Source organism: Pseudonaja textilis, chromosome Z, assembly GCF_049901715.1.
Source record: "Pseudonaja textilis isolate UNSWEBS1 chromosome Z, rPseTex1.2, whole genome shotgun sequence".
Classification (NCBI taxonomy): Eukaryota; Metazoa; Chordata; class Lepidosauria; order Squamata; family Elapidae; genus Pseudonaja; species Pseudonaja textilis.
The window spans coordinates 112,016,796-112,041,423 of NC_142008.1; the positions used below are offsets into that span (position 1 = coordinate 112,016,796).

At 34.5% G+C, this 24,628-nt stretch overlaps 1 protein-coding gene across 1 annotated transcript; it reads right to left on the bottom strand.

The window, feature by feature from the left end:
• Positions 1 to 3,711: 3,711 nt before the first annotated feature.
• LOC148124271 (vomeronasal type-2 receptor 26-like) lies at positions 3,712 to 16,235 on the bottom strand. Its single transcript, XM_087917257.1, has 6 exons — positions 16,179 to 16,235; positions 15,427 to 15,569; positions 14,277 to 14,568; positions 13,076 to 13,936; positions 4,850 to 4,976; positions 3,712 to 4,607 (listed from the first exon to the last, which is right to left on the bottom strand). Exons 1-6 carry the CDS (start codon positions 16,233 to 16,235, stop codon positions 3,712 to 3,714), a joined length of 2,376 nt encoding a protein of 791 aa, XP_087773383.1.
• Between the last annotated feature and the right edge of the window lie 8,393 nt (positions 16,236 to 24,628).

A 24,628-nucleotide genomic window follows, 5' to 3' on the forward strand; every position in this document is an offset into this window, starting at 1 on the left:
GTTGTGTTCCAAATGTGATCTGTCTAACAAGAGTCTCACAAGATCTTCACCTTCTCATTTTTAATAACTCTATTCACTCTATTCATGATTTTTCAAATACAGGTAAGTCGTATTTTTTACATAACGAAAAGTTGATTAATTTAGCAACTTAGTCGTGTCTAGCTTTGTAATCACTTTGTGCAATTTTGCTGCATTTACATATTAAATGTGAAACGGTTTCAACTTTGTCCTTGCAAATGGACCAGCAGCCCTAGCAGATGGGAGACTAATCAGTCAGTTCAGTCAGAACTTAGAACTTTATTCCCTGGAGACGTTAGAAGTCTGATTGAACTGGTAGTCACAGAGTCTTTTTTTGTTGCCCTGCATGGAGGAGAAGAGTGCTGGAAAGCAAGTTAGTGAGGGATTAGTCTGTGCTCTGGAATGGATTTTGCATTATCATTATTTTGAAATGGGGTAGAAATGAGGATATGGCATTATCTTTTCTCTTGGATGGGGTAGAAGTGAGGATTTTGCATTATAATGCAAAGTCTAATTTCCACCCCATTTCAAAAAATGAAGTTCTTCAAAAAAAGAAGCTCTTCCAAAAAAAGAAGCTCCAACTTCTTTTTGGGAAGGTCTGATTGAATGTTTTTTAAACTGATAGTGACATAGTCTTCTTTGGTTGCCCTGCATGGAGGAGAATGGAGCTGGAAATCAGACTAATGAGGGAATGGGATGGAAGTTAGGATTTTGCATTATGATTGCTTATAAGTAAGTAAGAACCAGTAAAAGAGGAAAATCTCTCTCTGAAGATCAGCATTTTTCAGTCTTGGCTTGTTTAAGATGGATGAACTACATGCTACCTTGATAATTCTGAGAATTGAAGTCGATGCACCTTAAAATTGCCAAAGTTGAGACGCATGAGTCTACACTATAGCTTAGGATTTTCCATTCCTGATTTATTTAGAGTCTGGTGCAATTAAATAAATCAGTTGTGGTTTCCTTAACAAATAATGATTAAAGCAATATGAACCATAGATGCAGATGTTTCATTACCAAACTAGGTAACATCATCAGTACTAGAAGGGAGTGGAGTTTGCTCTTATTTTCATATATTAATGGCTTACCCTCAGTGTTGATCAGTTGCTTCACAAACAATATTATGATTGGTGCCAGATCTCTATAGCCTCAGGCAGAGAAGAACTATTTTGCACACCTTCTTCAAATGTTCTTTAAAATACAGAATTTCCCAACATTTCTTTTGGAAACTCCAACATGAAAACTGTGATTATTCCTCCTAAAATGAATCTTCTTTACCTGGAGCTTCAAAATTTGCTGTTTGCTGGGGAGAGCTAAAAATGAGACTACATTTAGTCTATATCTGATTTTGAGTTCCAACTTTAGGTTACATTTTTGGCTGATTATTTTATTTCTACTATGAATAAGGAAATGAATGAGAAATCATCATTTTTATAATTATTCCTGAAGTGTGTGTGTGCATAAAAGGCAGAACTGATCACTGATCATAACAGCACAAGAACAGGCACTAAGCACCAGTTCTATAGTAGCAGGGATTTACCACAATAGATGGAACCCAAGGGCTAGATCATTGTCACACAGCTGAAAGATGTATGGACGATAACTCCCAGAATTCTCTAGCAAGTCATCAAGCAGTTTCCACAGAAGATTGTGAAGAATAATAGAGCTAAGAATCTGTGAGAGTTCCAGATTTAGAAGGACAGGCAGGCATTAGATAATCTACCAGGCACTGTAGGAGTAGACAGATGAATAGAGAAAGACCAGAAGAGTTCAGGAGGCCAGGCAAGCTGAGTGAGGCAAGGCACCCCTTGACATGAGTGATGTGGACATAGTCACGTGTCCCCAGTCACATGACTACCCAGCCATGCCCACCCAGTCACATGACCACTAAGCCACGCCCACCAAACCATGCCCACAGAATTGGCAACACATTTTATTGAATCCCACATTGATTAGTTTGTAGTTCTTGTGCTTGAGCAGCAAGTATTAAACCTTCCATATCTTCCTTGATTGAAGAATAAGCCATGCCCATGTCAAGCTGTCATCACATTTTCCTTCAATGTTTTTCAAGTGCTATCTATGCAAAGCCTTGGTTTTCCATCTATTTAATCTATCTTCCATCTGTATTTCATGATATTCTGTGTCTGCTTCTGTTGTTTTTATAAGTTCTCTGTTTCACAGCCTGCAGCAATTTTTCTGTACTTTGGTTCAAATAATCATTCTGTTATTGTTATTGTTATTTAAACATGAAAATCAGTCAACTGAACATTTAAAAATGTATCACAAATATCACTGACTGGCTCCAAGGGTTGATACAGGTTGCTGACAGCATCCTAGGTATCAACAAGAATCTTCTTAAAATGTATGTTGTTTTGAGTAGCACAATCTTTTGCAGCTTGCTGGCATTATAGCAGGAAGCTGCAAATTCTTGATGTATTTTGCAAAATTCTTGGACATTGTACCAAGTACCCCGATGACAATGGGTATCACTGTTACATGTTTCATCCAATAATTGTATAGTTTTGATATCCAGGTTGTGATATTTCATAATTTTTTCCAGTTCTTTTTCATTAGAATTATGATTATACATTTTTGTCATTCTAATAAATGCAGAAAAATACTTAGGCCTTCTGAAACATTTTGGGATTTGGCTTCTTGAAATTCATTGAAAGCAGGAAACAAAACACAGATATAAAACCACTATTACACCAATATCTTTAAGGAAAATTTCAGGCAGTTACATGAGGGAAGCTAAGAAGTCATTCTCCATCACAATCTTCTTCCAGACTCTTTATTCATTTCCCACAGCAACATAACTGTGGATGCTATCATGCTTCAAGGGGGACTAGTATTGATTGTTTCCCAATTTCTGGACAACCATCTTATCCATAACACCAACATCTGGGTCTCAGCAATCCAGATTTGGAATAGTAGAAATTAGTCGGTATTTTCCTCTATTTTGTCTTTTTTTAAGAAAAACATACTTCTGAAGAAGTATGTTCAGTATGTATTAGGATGGTTGGCAAGATTTTTTTTTACTCAAATATATTATGAGACTTATGGGGTTCCAGGACGCAAATTCCATAAGTATGAGACAACTGAACATTGTAATATTAAAAACCAATTTTTACACACAATTATCTCCTTGATTAGCTATTCCCATTTATTCTTATTGGAGCTCAGAATAATGACCTAATAGTTCAAAAAGAAAAAATTCATAGAAACTCTCTAGGTCCTAAAGTTAATTTGGAAATATAATCACAGCTAATGCTTTGAAAGTCGCCTTCTTGTGTAACTCTACCTCAACACCTATCTACACATCCTAAAAATTATGAAAAAGTTGTTATAGAAGAGAGAAATATATGAATGTTAAATGAGAGTTTGCAGTCACACAGGTTCTCTGTATGTTTATTTTTCCAGTACTGTCTAACTTCCTGGTTTGTTGTACTTTTACAGGAATATTCATGGAAAGCAAGAGTGACATGCTAAATTATCTGTCATACTTTCACAGAGTGAGTGTAATAGGGATATATATCTGTGTCCCTATACATCAAGGTATTGTGTTATATGTCACATTGATATGCTGATATGAGGAAATAATGCAAAATCCCCAAAGCACCCCCCAAAACCCAAAGCCTTTATATTATATGGAAGATAACCAATTTATCTTCATTCAAGATATAAATATCAGTTTTATTTTTTCATTAATTGCTCCTTCTTATTCAAATCAGGTCTCAGAATAATGATATAGCACTTGGGAGAAAAAATGCAGCCCAGCAATCCGGCTGCTGAAGCCAAAATGGAGAAGATCTCCACAGCAACCACGTATTTTCCCTTGGTGCTCAAATAGGTTGGAAAAAATGACACCCAGACACTGCAAAAGACCAACATGCTGAAGGTGATAAATTTGGCTTCGTTGAAGCTGTCAGGTAAATTCCTAGCCAAGAAGGCCACTGTGAAAGTGACAGCGGTCAAGAGCCCCATAAAGCCAAGGACAGTATAAAACATTATGGTTGAACCTTCGTTACATTCCAGGACAATTTCTTCAATCATGGAGTGCATGTCTGAATCTGGAAATGGGGGAGACATTGCCAACCACACTACACAGATGGTGAACTGAACCATGAAGACAGATAGGACAATAGTGTTGGCCATCCTTCTCCCCACCCATTTCCTCATTTTGGAGCCTGGCTTTGTGGCCATGAAAGCAAGAACTACTATGGTTGTTTTACCCAAAATACAAGAAAGAGCTATAGAGAAATTGATGCCAAATGTAGTTTGTCGCAAGAGACATTTGACTCGATCAGGTTTCCCAATGAAGAGCAGAGTGCAAATGAAGGAGAGCAGGAGAGCAATGAGAAGTGTGTAGGTGAGGTTCCTGTTGTTGGCTTTGACAATGGGAGTATCCTGGTGTTTAATGAAGATTCCTAGGACCGCAGCTGAGATGACAGAAAAGGAGACTGCAATCATTACCAAAGAAATACCCATCACCTCTTGGAAAGTTAAGTAAATTACAGTTTTTTGAAGGCAATTATCTTGACCCTTGTTTGGATATTGATCCTTTGGACATGGGAAACAGTCATCTAAGTCTGAGGAAAAAGAACAAACAAAACTGTTTCACAGAACCATGATAGGTTTTAAGTATGAAGAATTAATAGCATACTTTGTTTACTAATTTATTATGACTTCATATTATTTCTTTGAAAATAATATACAAAATGCATTAAAGATGCAACCTATCAGATTAGATTTTCAGACACCATAATACCTATACTTAAATGAATTTATATTTATTAAATTAACCATACATTCAACATATTCCTTTGCTTACCAATTTGGTCAGCTATCTTCCCTTTTGGACACTGTCTACAGTCATAGCAGCAGGATAATCTCCCTTCAATTTTTACCTTGCTGGAGCCAGAAGGACATTTCTCATTACAGATGGAAAGAGGCATTGTCTGTTATAAGTAAAATGAGATTTCTTTCATATGAAAAATATGTGTGTTGGGAGTGTCCATTTTATCAATTATACATACCCAAACTCTTCCCATCCTCATAAGTCCTTAGTGTCCAATTTCATCATTTTCTTTTGTTTTAAATTGATTAAAATTCAGTTCAGTTCAATTAATTTGTTCCTCAATCTTCAGCAAGTAGAAGAGGTGTGAACTTCAACTGCCAGAATTCCCCAGCCAGTATGTTGAAGTTTGGAATTGAAGTCCACCTCTCATAAATTTGCTGAGTTTGAGAAACAAGCCGCTGCTGTTTTAGATCTGTAATAATCATTTTTGATATATATTTGCATTCTATTTTATCATATAAAAATTTACCTTATTGCTTTGTCTTAGCTTATCTCAATTTTATTGCATTGAACTCAATGCTCGTGCATTGATATGCTAAACTGACTAATCGCAAAATCTAGTACTACAATTACTGAGATGATTTTGCATTGGATATAATCAAAGGTTATTGGCATTTCAATTTTAAGTCAACCATTTATACTTTAGCAGCTTATGTTAACATTACATATAAAAAATATTGAGGCTGCTAAATCCAAATGTTGCTATCGTGATAGTCATTTAATCATTTATTTCTGTGGATGAATGAATACGGGATTTCTTAAAAACTGAAAAACGAGACACACCTTGTTAAAAACAAGGGGCCAAAAAGCATCCATGGTAGAAATAGTGTGGAACTTGTCTGGGGGAGCCATGGGATCAATGCTTCCAATTTGGACTCTTAGAAAGGACTTGTTTGGAAATGTGATCCAATTGAAGACATCAAACCCAGTTTCAAATTCTCCATTGGGGCCAAAAGAAACCTGTTCTCCAGCACTGTTGTTAAAAGAGACTTGCTGCAAAAAATGGTGGAGCTGAATGAAAAATCAAAGTAATATAAATATTAACTGGATTCCTTGAAATCATATGGAGAAACCTCAGTTCCTTCTGTTTTGCTTACAGTCAATGGAATGCCATTTTTTTCATCAATCTACACTGTTTTTAATTGAAAAACAAATAAAAAATAATTGAGAACCATTTAAATTTGAAATTTTCTTCATGCTATTGATTGACAAAATTTTTACATTTGAAACTGTTAAATATACAGGTCGTGGATTAAATAAGATCCTTTACGTATTATTTCATACATAAAGTACATATTCAGAGTTTTGCAGCATTAATTCAGCTCCATAAAAATAAACACAGATGGCTATGTTTATTTACAGCAATTATAAACTTAATAAGAAGGTTTTATAAACCAGTTGTAGATTTTTCCAACATGCAGCAAACTCAGACAGAAACATATTGCAAGTCAAACAGAAGAGAGAAGCAGTTCATTTCAATAGACAGATTCAGAACTCAATAACTTCAGAGCTGCACAGCTTAAAATAGAGCTATGCGTAGGCTACTTCTAGTTTCAGTTTTCATCCTAGGCTATTTCTAGTTTCAGTTTCCAAACTGTCCCCATTGGCTGATTTAGTTACTATGCCTATTCATTGGCTGACCTTGGTACCAAGCTCTATCCCAGTTCATGAATATACAATATAAGTTATATATTTAAACTTTTTCGATATCTTCATTTGATTTTCAAACTTCATCCAATTTTGCATGCAAGATCTTTGTTATTCAGATAATTCAGATCATATTTGACAAATCTTTTCTTCATATAACAAAGCCAATTATTATTTGTAAAAGGATGGACCATGAGGGTAGGTATTTCATAAAAAATATGAAATACAAATAAATAAATATTCTTTCATTTTTCAACTATCCAAACAAGAAGGAAATGAGAGAAAAATAAAACCAGATTACAAACTAAGCAATGTGGTATATGCAGTACAATGCCATGAAATATGTGGAGATTTCTTCATTGGGAAAACAAAAGAACTCGTTCATAAAACATTACAACATTTTTTTACTTGAAGTCGAAAGAGTCATCAAACTATATGTACCAATAACAACTCCAAAAACCAGAAAAAACAGATTACCCATAATAATAAGGAAGCTTCAATCCAAAAAGAGATAACTTTGGAAGAAAAACAAATCTGGTCATGTTTCCAACTTCAAAAGCCGATACAAAAATTGATGCCACCAAGTAAAGACTGAATGCACCAATTGTTACATTAAACAAGAGGAAAACCTTCTATGCACCAATTCCACCCGCACTTTCTACAATTTTGTAACCAACAAACTAAAAGCCTCAAGGTCCATTCCACCCTGAAAGGACCTAATGGTAAAGACTGCAATGACGACACTATTAAAGCCAACCTCTTTAACACATTCTTTGTCTCAATATTTGTAAACAGCAATGGATCATGCCCAGTATTTCCCAGTTGAACTACAGATAACTACAATGATCTAATACATATTGATTTTACAGAAGACAATGTTGAAAAAGCACTGCACAATCTAAAACCACCCCTTTCTATTGGACCAGACGGAATAAGTGCCTACTTCTTAAAAAAGCTATGTACTGCCATAGCCGAACCTCAAAGCATAATCTTTGAAAAATCTTTTAGGATGAGCTCCTTGCCAAAACAGGAAATTACATAAGAAAATAATTGAACTAGATTATGATAATATCTGTCTGATGGGAGATTTTAATGGAATAATATCTGACAAATTGGACTATAAAACACAAAAAACAGCAAAGAAAGCTAGAAAGACATTGCCAAAATCCTTCTTTCGGATGGTAGATGAGATAAACTTAAAAGATGCATGGAGAGAGAGAAATGTGGAAAATAAACAATATACCTTTTATTCAAATAGACATGCATCATGGTCTAGAATAGATATGATATGGATGTCAACAGAATTGTTTTCTCACACACAAGACACTGAAATAGAAGCAAGTACCTGGGCAGATCACAGTCCATAACACTTGTATGGAAATTACAAAAAAGGAGATCTAGATGGATTTTCAATAATGCGATATTAAAGGAAAAAGATTTTAAACAGAAAATTGAGAGAGAATTGACTTTTTTCTTTGAAGGAAACCCAAAAGAATATACATCATTACAGAACCTCTGGGACATGATGAAGGCTTTTACAAGATGCTTGATAATGGATGATACAGGGAAAAGAAATATAAAACAGGAAAAAAACCTTTAAAATATTGGAAAATGACTACAAGAAGTTGGAAAAAGAACTACAGAAATTTCCACAAAAAAGATAATTAAAATTAAAATGGACATAACATAAAATGGGGTTAATTGAAAAAGAAGAAATAGCACAAAAAATTAAAAATGCTAAGCAGAACTATTTTGAAGATGCAAACAAACTAGGAAAATGGCTTGCATATAAATTGAGAAAGGAAAGAGACTCGAGAAGGATAAATCAATTGATAAATGAACAAGGACATGTATGCTATGGAAATGCAGATAATATGAATTGGTGTTTTATGCTGTTACAATTGGACCGAATGGCCTTTGGTAAAAAATTTACTCAAGCCATAGAAACAATATATCATAAACAAACTGCAAAGGTTATGATCAATGGAGAATTAACAGACTTTAGATATAATAAAAGGGACTAGACAAGGCTGTCCACTGTCACCTCTGTTGCTTGTGCTAACACTGGAAGTGCTGAATAGGAACATCAGAGAAGAAAAAGAAATAAAAGGAATGAAAATTTAAAAAGAATAGTATAAATTACAAGCTTTTGCAGATGACCTGGTATTTATATTTGATGATCCAATGGAATCAGCACCTAAACTGATAGAAAAGACAGAAGAGTATGGGAAAGTATCAGGAAAATAAATAAAGATAAAACAAAGATTTTATCAAAGAACATGTTAGTAATACGAAAGAAAGAATTGGAGGATGTTTTGGAGATCCAGGTCACAAATAAAGTTAAGTATATAGGGATACACATAATACCAAGATGTAGCACATGTAACAAGGATAATTATCTTAAACTTAAACAACAGATTGTTACAGACTGGATAAAATGGGAAAATTCACAATTATCACTGACTGGGAGAATATCTATAATTAAGGTGAATGTATTGCCTAGAATCTTGTATTTGTTCCAGACAATTCCAATCAGATTAAGAAATTGCTACAAGATGCAAGAATAAGAGAAGGATTTGATTTGCCCAATTGCGAATTATACTACCAACCGACGAGTTTGATGTGGGTAAAGAAGTGGATAACACTAAAGAATACCAGACTTTTGAATTTAGAAGGACATGACTTGCTGTTAGAGGGGCATGCCTTCCCCTGGTATAAGGGAACTAAAAAACACAGAGGTATTTTAGAACACATTATATTTGAGAAGCATTGTTTCTAAACTGGAAGAAGATAAAAAAGCAATATTATTTAAAAATTCCCCTATGATTATCTACCATTGAAGCTTTTCCCTATTGAATAATATATAAAAAGGAACAAACAGTTAGATATGGTGAGATATTGAATAAAAAGGGTGAACTTAAATCTATACAAGCATTGGAAGAACAAGGTGTAAAAATGAATTGGTTTTCATATTTGCAAATACAATCTAGATTTGATAAAGATGTTAAAACTGAAGGTATCTATGATAAGTTGACTGATTTAGACAAAATTTTGACAGGTATTGATGAAAAAGTAATCAAAAAACTCTATCGCCATTTGCTAGAGTTTAAATTCGAGGAAGAACAAGTAAAAGTAACAATGACTGCATGGGGGAAAAAATTTGGATATGGGATTGACTTAGATAAATGGCAAAAATTGTGGTCTCAAAATTATAAAATAACAATGTCAACTGCATATAAAGAAAATTTGTATAAGATGTTTTACAGGTGGCAATTAACGCCGACAAGAATTGCGAGGATGTTCAGGAATAAATCGGGTAAATGTTGGAAATGTCATCAGATACCTGGTTCATATTACCATATGTGGTGGACATGCTCGGATGCAAAAAAAAAAATTGGACTATACTCACACGTTTGGAAAAAATGACAAAACAACACATAGACTTTAAACCTGAGATATTTTTATTGGGAATTATACTGGAAATATATTGTAAAGAATTGGAATATTTGATTGTAAATGTTTTAACAGCAGCTAGAAATGTATTTTCTAAGAATTGGGAAAATGAAAAAATACCTATGCAGGAGGAAATTATTAAGAAAATCATGGACTGTGCCAAAATGAGTAAATTGACATTTGAAATTAGAGAACAAGAGGATAAACAGATTTATATGATATGGGATTTATTTTATCAGGGGATAGATAAAAAGACATGATAAAGAAATAGATTAGTAAGCCTTACAATAAAAGTTAATAGATTGATATAGAATACAATATACAATATACAACAATTGCATGAATGTATGATTAAATCATAATTAAAATTAGAATATCTCCTATAAAATGATGGAAAAATAATTTAGTCAAATGAATGTTTAATAATTGATATTACATAAGCACAAGCTAGATTGATAAGGTGAGAATTTGCATAACTTGTGAGTAATGGTAAGAAAAGGATAGCACAAAAGATTGTAACCAATTGACACACTGTATGAATATAATTGAAAGAGGGTTTTATGTATTTTTTTTGTATGTTTGTTGTAAAAAATAAAAACTTTTTTAAAAAAATGATCTAATACATATTGATTTTACAGTAGACAATGTTGAAAAAGCACTATGCAATCTAAACCCATCTCTATCTATTGGACCGGATGGAATATGTGCCTACTTCTTAAAAAAGCTATTTACTGCCATAGCTGAACCTCTAAGCATAATCTTCAACAAATCTTTCATGACCAGCTCCTTGCCAAATCTATGGTCACAAGCCACAGTCATTCTCATCTTCAAAAAGGGAGACCCCAGCCTAGTTGAAAATTACAGACCAATCTCTTGATGCTGCGTCACCTGTAAAGTCATGGCATCAATTACTAACCAATACATTATCCTCCACTTAGAGACAAAAAACTTACTCTCTAATAAACAATTTGGTTTAAATAAAGAACTTTCCTGTAATCTGGAACTCTTACACTGAAAAAACATATGGACTACACAACTCAGATCAAAGCAATAGATGTAATCTACATGGACTTCTGTAAAGCCTTTGATTCAGTTGTACATGGCAAACTACTCCTCAAACTAAAATCTTATGGTATCTCTGGACACCTGCATAACTGGATAGAAGCATTCCTGTCAAACAGACAACAAATGGTCAAAATTGGGAGCGTCCTATCAAATTCTGTACCTGTCAATAGTGCTGTCCCCTAAGGCAGTGTTCTAGGACCAACTCTCTTCATACTCTACATAAATGACCTCTGTGATCATATTAAGAGCAACTGTGTTCTCTTTGCTGATGAGGTAAAGCAATTCAACACCACAGGCAATACTGCTACCCTTCAAAAAGACTTTGACTATGTCAGAATGGTGAATCAAATGGCAACTTCAAATCTCAACAAATAAATGCTATGTCTTACATATTGGCAAAAAAAAAAATCAGAAAATAAAATACAGGCTGAATAGTCAAGACCTTGTTGATCATCCAAACTCTGTCAAGGATTTTGGAGTACTCATCTCTATCATCTCTAATGATAGACAAAAAGGCATTAAGAGTTGTTAACCTAATCTTACATGTCTTTTTCTCTGGTAATATTACACTACTAACTAGAGCATACAAAACATTTGCTAGACCATTACTGGAATACAGCTCATCAGTCCAGAACCTACATTACTTATTTGATATTAGCACAGTTGAGAAAGTCCAGATATATTTCACAAGAAGAGTTCTCCACTCCGCTACTCGTTCAAGAATACCTTTTGCCAACAGACTTGAAATTCTAGACCTAGTCAACCTAGAACTACATTGCCTTCAGTCAGATCAAAGTATAGTACATAAAATTATATATTGTAATGTCCTACCAGCTTCAACCATAACAATACAAGAGCACACAACAGATACAAACTGAAGGTAAAATGCACCAAACTTGATTGCAGGAAATACGACTTCAGCAACATAGTCAATGTCTGGAATACTGACTCTGTGGTTTTTTTCCCCAAACCCCAAAAACTTTAACCTGAGACTTTCTACAATTGACCTTACTCCTTTCCTAAGAAGTCTGTAGGGGGCGTGCATAAGCGCACCAACATGCCTACCATCCCTGTCCTATTGTTTCTTTTATTTTTCTTATATGTATCCATGTATTCATAACTGTCATGTCTCTGGTGGAGACTGACTCTGAAGAACAGGAGGAACAGCCAACAGGGAGTGGGAGTGTGGCTCCAGAGGTGTTGCAGGAGGTTGGGGAAAGGCAGAGGCCAGCTGAACAGTCAGAGGAGGATCCAGGCGCATCCCCTATCCATCTGAAGTCATGCAGGGAGGAGAGGATCAGCGAAAAAGCGAGGTCTACTCAGGAGGAGATTACCACGATCCTCCTCATGGCTTGGAGCAGGGAGCTATGTTTATAAATTGTAACTGCAGAGTTAGAATTGCTGGAGTGAAAGTTTAATGTTTACTTTGAAAGAGGTTTATCTTTGCTGGCATTCTTCCCATGGATTCTCCTCGGTTACTTTCCTGCAGTTTATGATTAGTTATCTTGGTTTGCTTCAGAACTTTTGTCAATGCCGGGTTTTTTGGTTTTCTTTTTGCCTCATTATTTACTTTTGTGACTTTAAACTGTGCCTAATAAAACAGTGAAGTTAAGTTGAAGGCATTACCGGACTTTAATGTATGTTTTGGGTTTTGTGTTATTTTGATAGACTATGGGTCATCACAATAACTATGTTTTTAGTTATACCTATTATCTTGTAAGCAATTGACCAACCAAATAAAATAAATAAAATAAAAGAAATAAACATGGCACAACATGAGAAAGTAAACCCATGAGGATATCTACAGTCTTCATTTAAAAGACAAATTTGAAGACAATGAAGTCCACATTACGGACAGAGAAAACTGCTGGTTTGAAAGAGGGATCAAAGAGACCCTGTGTCAAAACTGATCAGCTCTCTTTCTCAACAGTGGGGGAGAGATACCACATCATCTATCTCCAGTCTACTACACAATCCTTTAAAGCCAGTACTTTTATACCTGATCATCCTTTATTTTGCATTAGCAAATGTTACCTGCCACGTTGATTGAATTAAATGCTTCTGCCTCCTCCGATCAAATTTTCGACCATTGTTGAGTTTGGAGGCATGCAAGGCCCTCAGAGCATGTGCCACAGCATAAACTGCATTGTAGATGCTGTAACTAAGTGCACCCATGGTGGTCTCAAAGACAGAATTAGGAAGAGTGTCCAGCTTCTCTTCTCCAGTGCAGATCCTTTCAGCATTCTCATCTGAAATATCACTAGAAAATGAGCATTCAAATGCATCTTTCCAGAAATCCCTAATAAACCCATTGTCTTTTTCAAAAATTGGGTTTTTTGTCTGCATAAATTGTTGGAATCCTATTAGCTCTTTTGAATGAAGTGCAAAGGAAATTGCACCATAGAGAAAATCAATGGGCAATTGTCTTTGCATTAGAATAGAGGTGAATTCCATTTGAGCTGTCATGATCCAAACTTTGGCTTTTCTCTCCTTTGGAATATCATCAGAATCTAAAACAGAGAGCATCGTCCTCAACATCACTATGCTTGACGTTTCACCATTAAAGATCACAGCAATGACTGTACTCCCCATTATTATTTTATATAATTTATCTGCTTCCTCCACTATTTCAGCAGCTTCATTACCATACATCATTTGGGGAAGACATTCTGTAAAGTCAAAACAGATTCCTCTCTCTGAAAACATGGAAAGACTCTTTTGAATGAACCTCTCTCTATCTTCCTCAAACTGAGAAATCATTCCAACCCAGATCCATCCAAAATGCAAGAGTAAGTAAAGGATTCCTTTAAGCTGGTGGATCTCATCAGGGAACATCCATTTTACAAAAAGTGCTGAATTGTCATTATATGTCAAGGGTGGTGATCCAAATGTGATCTAAGTGGGGAAAAGACAGAAGAACCAGAGCTTTTTTTTAGAAAAAAAAATATAAAGGACTAATGCATATATCTTTATGTACTAACTGGGCCTGAGTGGGTGTTCTAGGCAAGTTACTAAAAATGAAATTTTTACCAAATAATGTCTGCAAATGTAGTACTGCTAATCAAGCAAAAAGTAGAATCCTTTCTTCGTAATCTTCATATCTACTAACTTCCTCATCATTAAATAACACATATTTTTTGCTTCCAGAATGCTTTTCATAAGAGTGATTATCAGGACTCAACATTTGAAAATAATACACTTCTGGACGTTCCATCTTGCTCCATATTTTACTCACCAGGGGAAATTTATAGTTGCACAGAGTGGTTGCCATATTGAGACAGGTTTTAGTCTGGGGTCCTCCAATGATGGCAACCACATTTGTTTGGTCATTACATTTGTAATTTGGGATAAATTTATCTTTTGTAGATAAAAATTCCATTGCTAAAAGGTAAGTTGTATAATCCTCAGGATAGTTGGTAGCAATGTGGAAACCGAGGCTAACATTGGATAAAATCCCAGAATTTTCATTGATGTCCTTTACAGCAAATGCCAGAGCCAAAGTGTGTTGGTAATTTTGGGTGAGGAACCTTCATTGAGAATTATAAAATGAATTAAAATACTTCTGCTTTAGATTTGGAAAGTAAATATTTTAATTATACGTGTGTGTGTATATATACACACAAACATTTAAAATATCTACTGTCTGAAGATATCTACTGTCTGTCATACAGACACATATACACAATACATACATACTTAGTGTGTGCATATATGTCGGTTTGCACATGCATACATATATACCTACACAGAAAAACAAATATCTGGAAAATCATAATTTGATTATATGATAGGGAATCATAGATAGGGTGGAGCAGTAAGCTAAAATCAAACCGAGAAAGCATTTGTACCCTGCTTTCTTCTGTATTTAAGATTCTTCTTCTGTACTTAAGATTTTAAATTCATTATAAAATATCTCTTCCAGAATGAATTTGGATGCTAAGGTAGTATTTGATTTCAATTTTGTTTATATTTTGCCCAATTTTTTTCTAAGAGCAGGAAGTCAGTTCCATTTTTCCACCATAGAACTGTAAAATCTAGAAACGTTTCTCAAACACATCAGAGGGCTTAGTGTTTTAATTTCTGCTTGAGATGAAATGTGAAGAAGCTTGGAATTATACTAAGGAGATCTTCAAGTTTTGAATCTTTCAATCTGTTAAATGTCCTAGAAAGTTGATTTGTCTCAATTTAACCTCCAGTGATTGAACAAGCTGATTTTCTCCCACTTATGAAATTAAAAATGGCTAACCATGGACACTGGATTAACATACTGACCACTAGCAACTGAAATATTTCAACAGAAAAATGAAACATACATAATCCAGTATAGGTAGAAATAAGGAAAATAAGAAGAGGACCTGGAGGAGTAGAAACCGGGGGATACTTACATGTACTGATCAAGTACTTCATGAGAAGGAAGGCTTTGGAAAGTGATCTCATTTGAAAGAAAGAAGACTTGATAAATAATTGCAGCAATGATTAAGTCTCCAGACTGATAATACTTGTGAATGACTGGAAGAGGACTACTGAGCTTGCAATTGTAAATAGGAGAAATTAACACAGTAGGAAAAAAAGATAAAACTACGGTCCTGATAATAACCAACTCAGTGTAATACATAGTCATTATAGACATTAAAGAGCAACTGCTATGTTACCATTCAACCAAAGCCATTTACGTAACTAAAGATAATACAATGAAGGTTATCTGGAATTAAGACAAGGATGTGTCACAGAACAAACACAAAGCCTTCTTTTTCTCCATGCAGGCAGTTCTTTATATTTCTGAGAAGATATGAATACTATGTAATGTCTTAATCTTAGGGTCATAATTTTGTCAGTGTCTACTGAAATTCCCTTGAGACTTAGAGTAGAAGGGACACTGACTATACTTAATTAATAATCAGTACTATTATTTTTTCCAAAAGTATTGTATTTGAAGAATATCAGAACGAAGCATGTTTACCACATCTCAGTACCCACTGAAACATTGCTATGAACCTTTGAAACTAATACACAAAGTAGGAAATGGTGTAGTGGGAGGTTATATCCATGAAGAAGAAAGCAAAATACAATTAGAAAGAAAAAGAAACATGTCTGTTGAAATCATAGTGTTCTCTCATTTGTTAAATATAGGATCTACCTTATAAAGTGGTAGTGTAACAATTACTTCAGCTTTAGGAGGATTTACTGATCCCATATCCCATAAGCCCATGCATTTTGTTAGGTGGGACCTAGCAGGAAAGCACTTTCTGCCCTGGCTTTATCTTGGAGGTCATTCTTGCTCTCGAGATGTGGCTGGCCCCAATCAAGTCATCCTTCTGGAAGGTCCTTAAAAGACCAGAAAGTCAAATGTCCTGGGGATCATATCTTAGAGGGGATCCTACTACATGACATTATATGACAGAAAATGCTCTGTCTTGACATGACACAATATGATATTTAATTGAAATGCACTGTCTGTTATCCTATTTTGCCATTTAGTTTCTATCTTTGTAATTTAGTATAGAATAAATCAACAAATGGAAGTTAAAATCAAATACTAATCTACTTTTACAAGCAACTGCTATTTTATTTTTTGATCTTTTTTGTTCTTTTTTCTTTATTTTTCTTCTGCCATTTGTAAAAAACAGTAAGTAGCAATCTAAGGGAGATTTCACTTTTTAGTATGTAGCTCAAGAAAGAAACATTTATTACTCCACAAAACAATTCCATCCATTTTACAGTTATTTATTAAGGATTAGATAACTCAAGATTTTCAGTCACCATAATACTGATTAAAAATTCAACCCCATTTATATTATTAAATCATCCATATATTCAATATATTCCTTTCCTTACCCATCTTCCATTCTGGACACTGTCTACAGTCATAGCAGCAGGATAATGTCCCTTCTATTTTTACCTTACTGTAGCCAAAAGGACATTTCAAATTACAGATGGAAAGAGGAACTGGAATTCTTTCACATGAAGAGCTTACAGGTTGGAAGTGTTTATTTTATTAGGTATATATACCCTAACTTTTCACATCCTCATCAAAACTAAGTGTCCCATTTCCCCATTTTCTTTTGTTTTAAATGTTAAAAAGAGTATACTCGCAATATTGCCTCCAATTTTGGTTGCCCCAATATAAAAAGATGAGGAGAGTATATAGAGAGTGCAGAGAGGTACAACAAAGATGATTAGGAATTGGAGGCTAAAATATATGCAGAACAGTTGCAAGCAGTCTTCCAATATCTTAGGGCCTTCTACAAAGAAGTGGCATTCAACCTATTCTCCAAAGCACCTGAAGGCAGGATAAGAAGCAATGGATGGAAACTAAGTAAGGAGAGAACCAATTTTGAATTAAGGAGAAATTTCCTGACAGTTAGAACAATTAATGGGTGGAATGGCTTGCTCCAGAAATTCTGGATCCTACAACACGAGACATTTTAAAGAAGAGATTGGACAACCATTTGTCTGAACTGGTGTAGGGTTTCCCGAGTAAAGGGAGTTTAACTAGAATACCTCCCAAGTTATTCTGTTATTTCCCCAACCAGCATGCTGAAGTTGGGAGTTGAAATCCACACCTCATAAAAGTTGCTGGGTTGAAGAAACACTTGTTTAACTGTTCCTTTTTTTCTTGTTTCCATTGAATTGTGGTCAATTGTGAGAGTCTGCCTGGAGAAATTTTCTTGCAAACCTTTTCAGAAGTGATTTGTTATTTCCTCGTTTCTGGAGTGAGAACATGCCATAAATCATTCAGCTGTGGTTGTGGAAGGACTAGAACCACACCTTCTCCTTAATGATTTGCATTAAAGATTTGCTGATAATTCCCTCACTCAACTCTTGCAACAAAAATGCTTATTAAATTAATGTTAGCCCTAACCCTTTTTTTGTCCATAAGTCAACAATGTGGGGAAAATGTTTCTATGCAATTATTAAGTTCAACTGTGCATGGTGCGTCTTATAAATAAATTCCTACTTAGAAACCTGCAATCTAATTACAAAGCAGTTTTCTGCGTCATATTGTTTTCCTCTTTTATTCATATAGGTTATATAATTTTTATAAAAATAATATCTCCTTCCCCCTTTTAATTATTTTTATTTATTTTATTTGTTAAATTTACACGCTGCAGCACATAAATGCTATCAACAGTGAAAGGGTGATTTTTCTGCTTAATGTGCAATCATATTCCTTTACTTGGATTATCATAACTAGTTAGCTGGTTAGGCAGAAAGTCTATGCTAAAAGAATGCCTTTCTGCTCCCTGTTTAATTTCTTTCCGGGAGGCAAATATAAATTTAAGTTTAAGGAGATTTCACCAAAAACCATGTTCAAGCCATTTTAAAAACAGTTTTACTCTGTTGCAACAAATGGATTCTTTCCATTAAGCTATGAGCATTTCTAGAGTGTCATTATGTGTAGTTAAAGATACCCGACTACTTCAGATGTCCTAATCACTTGTGCATTATATGGCAGCTCATCAAGGGCTCAATACATAGAGGTATTGCTTCACGAAAATGACATACTATTTCTCAAAGAAACCAACAAAAAATAATTCTATTTTGTTCAGGACCCAAATATATATCTAGTCACTTGAACTTTGAAGTTGATAGAATATCTTATACACCAGAAAATTGAGTTTATATTTAAAAGCAATTAATTCACTTAAGTGCCTACTGTTTCCTATCTCTAGGATTCATTTCATTATATATCTTGCATTATTTTTTACCATATCCCATTTTATTTTACTGTTTTATCTTCTCTCATTTTATTGTATTTTACTTTGTCTGATCCTCATTTTAATAATATGACCCACTGAGTAATTAGTAGAGATTATTACTATGGTTTGTACTGGGATGATTTTTCACTGGAACTAAATAACTATATAAATACTATTTCATTACTTCAGTACTTAAACACTGATTACTTCATTACCTCAAAACATATCTTTTCTACCTAATGACCTATACCAATGATTAGATAATGATGTCTCTAAAACAATTTCTATTAAATAATTAATTTATCAATTGATTAATTGACTTTTTGTTTGATTGATTAGTATGGCTAGAAGGTTAATGCAAATTGGCAAAAAAAATCAGAAAATAACATACAAGCTGAATAGTCAAGATCTTGTTGATGATCCAAGCTCTGTAAAAGACCTTGGAATACTCATCTCTAATCATCTAAGTGCTAGAGCCCACTTTAACTACATAGCCAAAAAGGCATTAAGAGTTGTTAACCTAATCCTACGTAGCTTTTTCTCTGGTAATATTACACTAGTAACTAGAGCATACAGAACTCGAATACAGCTCACCAGTCAGCCCACATTACATATCTGATATTAGCACAGTTGAGAAAGTCCAGAAATATTTCACAAGAAGAGTTCTCCACGCCTCTACTCCTTGTAGAATATCTTATGCCATCAGACTTGAAATTCTAGAACTAGAGAACCTTGAATTGTGCCATCTTCGGTCTGATATAAGTATGGTACATAAAATCACACATTGCAATGTCCTACCTGTCAATGAATACTTCAGCTTCAACTATAACAACACAAGAGCACACAGTAGATAAAAACTCAAGGTTAACTGCACCAAACTTGACCAACAGAGTGGTCAATGTCTGGAATACTCTACCTGACTCTGTAGTTTCTTCCCCAAACCCCCAAAACTTTAACCTTAGACTGTCCACTGTTGACCTCACCCCTTTCCTAAGAGGTCTGTAGGGGGCATGCATAAGCGCACCAATATGCCTACCGTCCCTGTGCTATTGTTTTATTTTTCTTATATTTACCCATTTCATGTAATAATAACTATATATATACTTATACATATTGTCTTGTAAACAATTGAAAAACCAAATAAATAAAATAAAAATAAATACTGTGATTGCTGATCAGTGTAAATGATCAGTGATTAATATAATTTAATTGATTAGTAAAATTAGTGATTTAGTGAATTTAATTGACCGTGTGACTAGTGATTAGTATAATTAATTGATTAGGCTGATTGTGATTAGAGCTTAGTGTAATTAATTGATTAGGTTGATTATTGCTTAGGGAAATTATTTGACTAGCATGATTATTGTATTTTATGAATTAGTGTGATATTGGCTATATTGACTACCCAAATATCTTGTTTGAATGAGCAATTTTATCAATGTACCATCTCAAGAAACCTTCCATGCCAGGAAAAAAATCCAATTCCAAACAACAACCCAAAGAGAAAGAAATCGCCACCAATGAACCACAAGACTCCAGCACATGCCTCATATGCAAGGAAACTCTAAAGGATAATGAAAATTCCACCAAATGTTCCCTGGGTGACAATTATGCTCATCATGGCTGCTTGGGATTACCGAAGCAAATGACTCAATTCCTAGAATCATCCAACCATGCATTTCCATATTTAGCCCTGTTGGGCTAAATTGTGGTTGTACATTGAAAACTATTTGTACTGTTAAAATGATTGGTAACTTTTGAACTGGTAACTATTCAAAGTTACAAAGGCACTGAAGGAAGTAACTGATGGCTGTTTTTCACATTATGACTATTACAGAATCCCAATGGTCATGCAATTGAAATTTGGATGCTTGGCAGCTAGTTCATATTTATGATGCTGTGTCCTGGGGCCATGTGATCATCTTTAGGACCTTCTGACAAGCAAAGTCAGTGGGTAAACCAAATTCACTTAAAAACTTGTTAAGTTCCTTACTTAACAACTGCAGCAATTCATTTAACAGTTGTGGCAAGAAAGGTTGTAAAATTAGGCAAATCTCACTTAAAACTATCTTGCTTCACAACATAGATTTTGGGCTCAATTGTGGTCATAGTCAAGGACTTCCTATAGAGTCTCTTGTATTATGAACACTGCTCAGAATCACTACATGAGGAGGTGTGTTATAAAAATTTGATAAGTAAATAAAGGGGACATTACAAACCAAATAGTAATTTACTTTTACAAATAAAGTTCTTTTTCTTTTTCTTCCTTTTTTTATTTTCTCTCTGCCATTTGTAAACAACAATAAATAAGAATTCAGTGAAGATCTCGGTGGTAAGGATTGAACTTAAGATTAAATACATTTATTGCATTATAAAATAGGTTCATGCATTTCACAATTGTCAACCAAGCCACATTTAGCTTTAAATGTACAATTTAAACAACCCTTTATTCGTTAGAATTCCAGAAACCATAGTTCATATTGACATTATTTTCCCCTTATCTTTCAAATTTTAAATCATGTAAATCATCCCAGGGTTAACTTTTTATAATTACTACTGGATTCATGCCAATGTGGCTCCTGTAATACAACTGAATATTTGCTTTTTATGACAAGACAATATATTTAAGAAGTAAAAAAAATGCCACCCTCATCAATATAAAAAAAACCAGCCTCCCCAACATTTTAGCTTAATTCCAATTATGATTATGATTTTTTATCTATTTTATTTTTTTCCAGATTTTGTTCTATTGTACTTTATTAATTTATTTGATTCTTTTTGTTAGATTTTATAGTTTTTTATTTTTAGTTTAAATGCAGTTTTACACTGTGTAAGCTGCTTCGAGTCACCATGGGCGAAGAGACAGCAATATAAAATAAATAAATTAAATAAACAAATAAATATACTTTATTCATTAACCATGAAATTCTGTCAATTAAACATTCAAAAATGCATCACAAATACCATTGACTGGTGCTAATAGTCTTCTTTAGTTGCCCTGCATGGAGCTGGAAATCAGGTTAGTGAGGGAATGAGATGGAACTGAGGATTTTGCATTGTGATTGCTTATAAGTAAGTAAGAACCAGTAAAAGAGGAATAGAAAAATCCCTCTCTGAAGATCAGCATTTTTCAGTCCTGGCAAGTTTAAGATGGATGAACTACATGCTACCTTGAGAATTCTGGAAATTGAAGTCCATGCACCTTAAAATTGACAAAGTTGAGAAGCATGAGTCTACACTATAGCTTAGGAATTTCCATACCTGATTTATTTAGAGTTGGTGCAATTAAATAAATCAGTTGTGGTTTCCTTAACAAATAGTGATTAAAGGAATATGAACCATAGATGCAGATGTTTCATTACCAAACTAGGTAACATCATCAGTACTAGAAGGGAGTGGAGTTTGCTCTTACTTTCATATATTAGTGGCTTACCCTCAGTGTTGATCATTTGCTTCACAAACAATCTTTTGATTTGTGCAAGATCTCTATAGCCTCAGGAAGAGAAGAACTATTTTGCACATCTCCTTCAAATGTTCTTTAAAATACAGAATTTCCCAACATTCCTTTTGGAAACTCCAACTGTGATTACTCCTCCTAAAATGAATCTTCTTTACCAAGAGCTTCAAAATTTCTGTTTGCTGGGAAGATATGTAGCTAAAAATCAGTCTACATTTAGTGTACATTAGATTTTGGGTTCCAACTTTAGGTTACATTTTTGGCTGATTATTTTATTTCTACTATGAGTGAGAAATCATCATTTTTATAACTATTCCTGAAGTGTGTGTGTGCATAAAAGGCAGCACTGATCACTGATCATAACAGCACAAGAACAGGCACTAAGCGCCAGATCTATAGTAGCAGGGATTTACCACAATAGATGGAACCCAAGGGCTAGATCAGTGTCCCTCAGCTGAAAGATATATGGACATTAACTCCCAGAATTCTCTAGCAAGTCATCAAGGAGTTTCTACAGAAGATTGTGGAGAATAATGGAGCTAAGAATCTGTGAGAGTTTCAGATTCAGAAGAACAGGCAGGCATTAGATAATCTACCAGGCACTGTAGTAGTAGACAGATGAATAGACAAAGACCAGAAGAGCTCAGGAGGCCAGGCAAGCCGGGCGAGGCAAGGCACCCCTTGACATGAGTGATGTGGAGTTAATCAGGCCCCCCCAGTCTCATGACTACCCGGCCATGCCAACCCAGTCACATGACCACTAAGCCACACCCACCAAGCCATGCCCACAGAATTGGCAATACATTTTTTTGAATCCCACCTTTGATTAGTTTGTAGTGCTTCTTCTTGAGCAGCAAGTATTAAACCTTCCATTTCTTCCTTGATAGAAGAATAAGTCATGCGCATGTCAAGCTGTCATCACATTTTCCTTCAATGTTTTCCAAGTGCTGTCCATGCAAAGCTTTGGTTTTCCATCTATTTAATCTATCTTCTATCTGTATTTCCTTATATTCTGGCTCTTTTTCTGTTGTTCAGAGCCTGCAGCAATTTTTCTGTACTTTGGTTCACATAATCATTCTGTTATTTTTATTGTTATTTAAATATGAAACTCAGTCAACTGAACATTAAAAAATGTATTACAAATATCACTGACTGGCTCTAATGGTTGATACAGGTTGCTGACAGCATCCTAGGTATCAACAAGAATCTTCTTAAAATGTATGTTGTTTTGAGTAGCACAATCTTTTGCAGCTTGCTGGCATTCTAGCAGGAAGCTGCAAATTCTTGATGCATTTTGCAAAATTCTTGGACATTGTGCCAAGTACCCCGATGACAATGGGAATCACTGTTACATGTTTCATCCAATAATTGCATAGTTTCGATATCCAGGTTGTGATATTTCATAATTTTTTCCAGGTCTTTTTCATTAGAATTATGATTATACATTTTTGTCATTTTAATAAATGCAGCAAAATACTTAGGCCTTCTAAAACATTTTGGGATTTGCTTCTTGAAATTCATTGAAAGAAAGAAACAAAACACAGATTTAAAACCACTATTAGACCATTATATGTAAGGAAATTTAAGGCAGTTACATGAGGGAAGCTAAGAAGTAATGCTCCATCACAATCTTCTTCCAAACTCTTTATTCAATTGCCACAACAACACAACTGTGGATGCTATCATGCTTCAAGGGGGACTAGTATTGATTGTTTCCCAATTTCTGGACAACCATCTTATCCATAACACCAACATCTGGGTCTCAATCATCCACATTTGGAACAGTAGAAATTAGTGGGTATTTTCCTCTATTACATTTTTTCTAAAATATACTTCTGAAGAATATTAGGATGGTTGGCAAGATTTTTTTTTACTCAAATATCTTATGAGGCTTATGGGTTCCAGGACACAAATTCAATAAGTAGGAGACAATTGAACATTTTAATATTAAAAACCAATTTTTAAACACAATTATCTTCTTGATTAGCTATTCCCATTTATTCTTATTGGAGCTCAGAATAATGATCTAATAGTTCAAAAAGAAAAGATTCATGGAAACTCTCTAGGTCCTAAAGTTAGCTTTGAAATATAATCACAGCTAATGCTTTGAAAGTTGCCTTCTTGTGTGACCCTACCTCAATACCTATCTACACATCCTGAAAATTATGAAAAAGTTGTTATAGAAGAGAAAAATGTCTGAATGTTAAATGAGAGTTTGCAGTCAAACAGGTTCTCCGTATGTTTATTTTTCCAGTACTGTCTAACTTTCTAGTTTGTCTTATTTTCATGGGAATCTTCATGCAAAGCAAGAGTGAAATGCTAAATTATCTTTCATACTTCCACAGAGTGAGTGTAATAGGGATATATATCTGTGTCCCTATATATCAAGGTATTGTCTGATATGTCACATTGATATGCTGATATGAGGGA

Coding starts and splice junctions, on each gene's coding strand:
- LOC148124271 (XM_087917257.1), bottom strand. CDS start 16,235: ATGGGATCAGTAAATCCTCCTAAAGCTGAAGTAATTGTTACACTACCA. Junction 15,570..16,178: donor TTACACTACCACTTTATAAG/GTAGATCCTATA, acceptor TACAATTGCAAG/CTCAGTAGTCCTCTTCCAGT. Junction 13,937..14,276: donor GCAACTATAAATTTCCCCTG/GTGAGTAAAATA, acceptor TTCCCCACTTAG/ATCACATTTGGATCACCACC.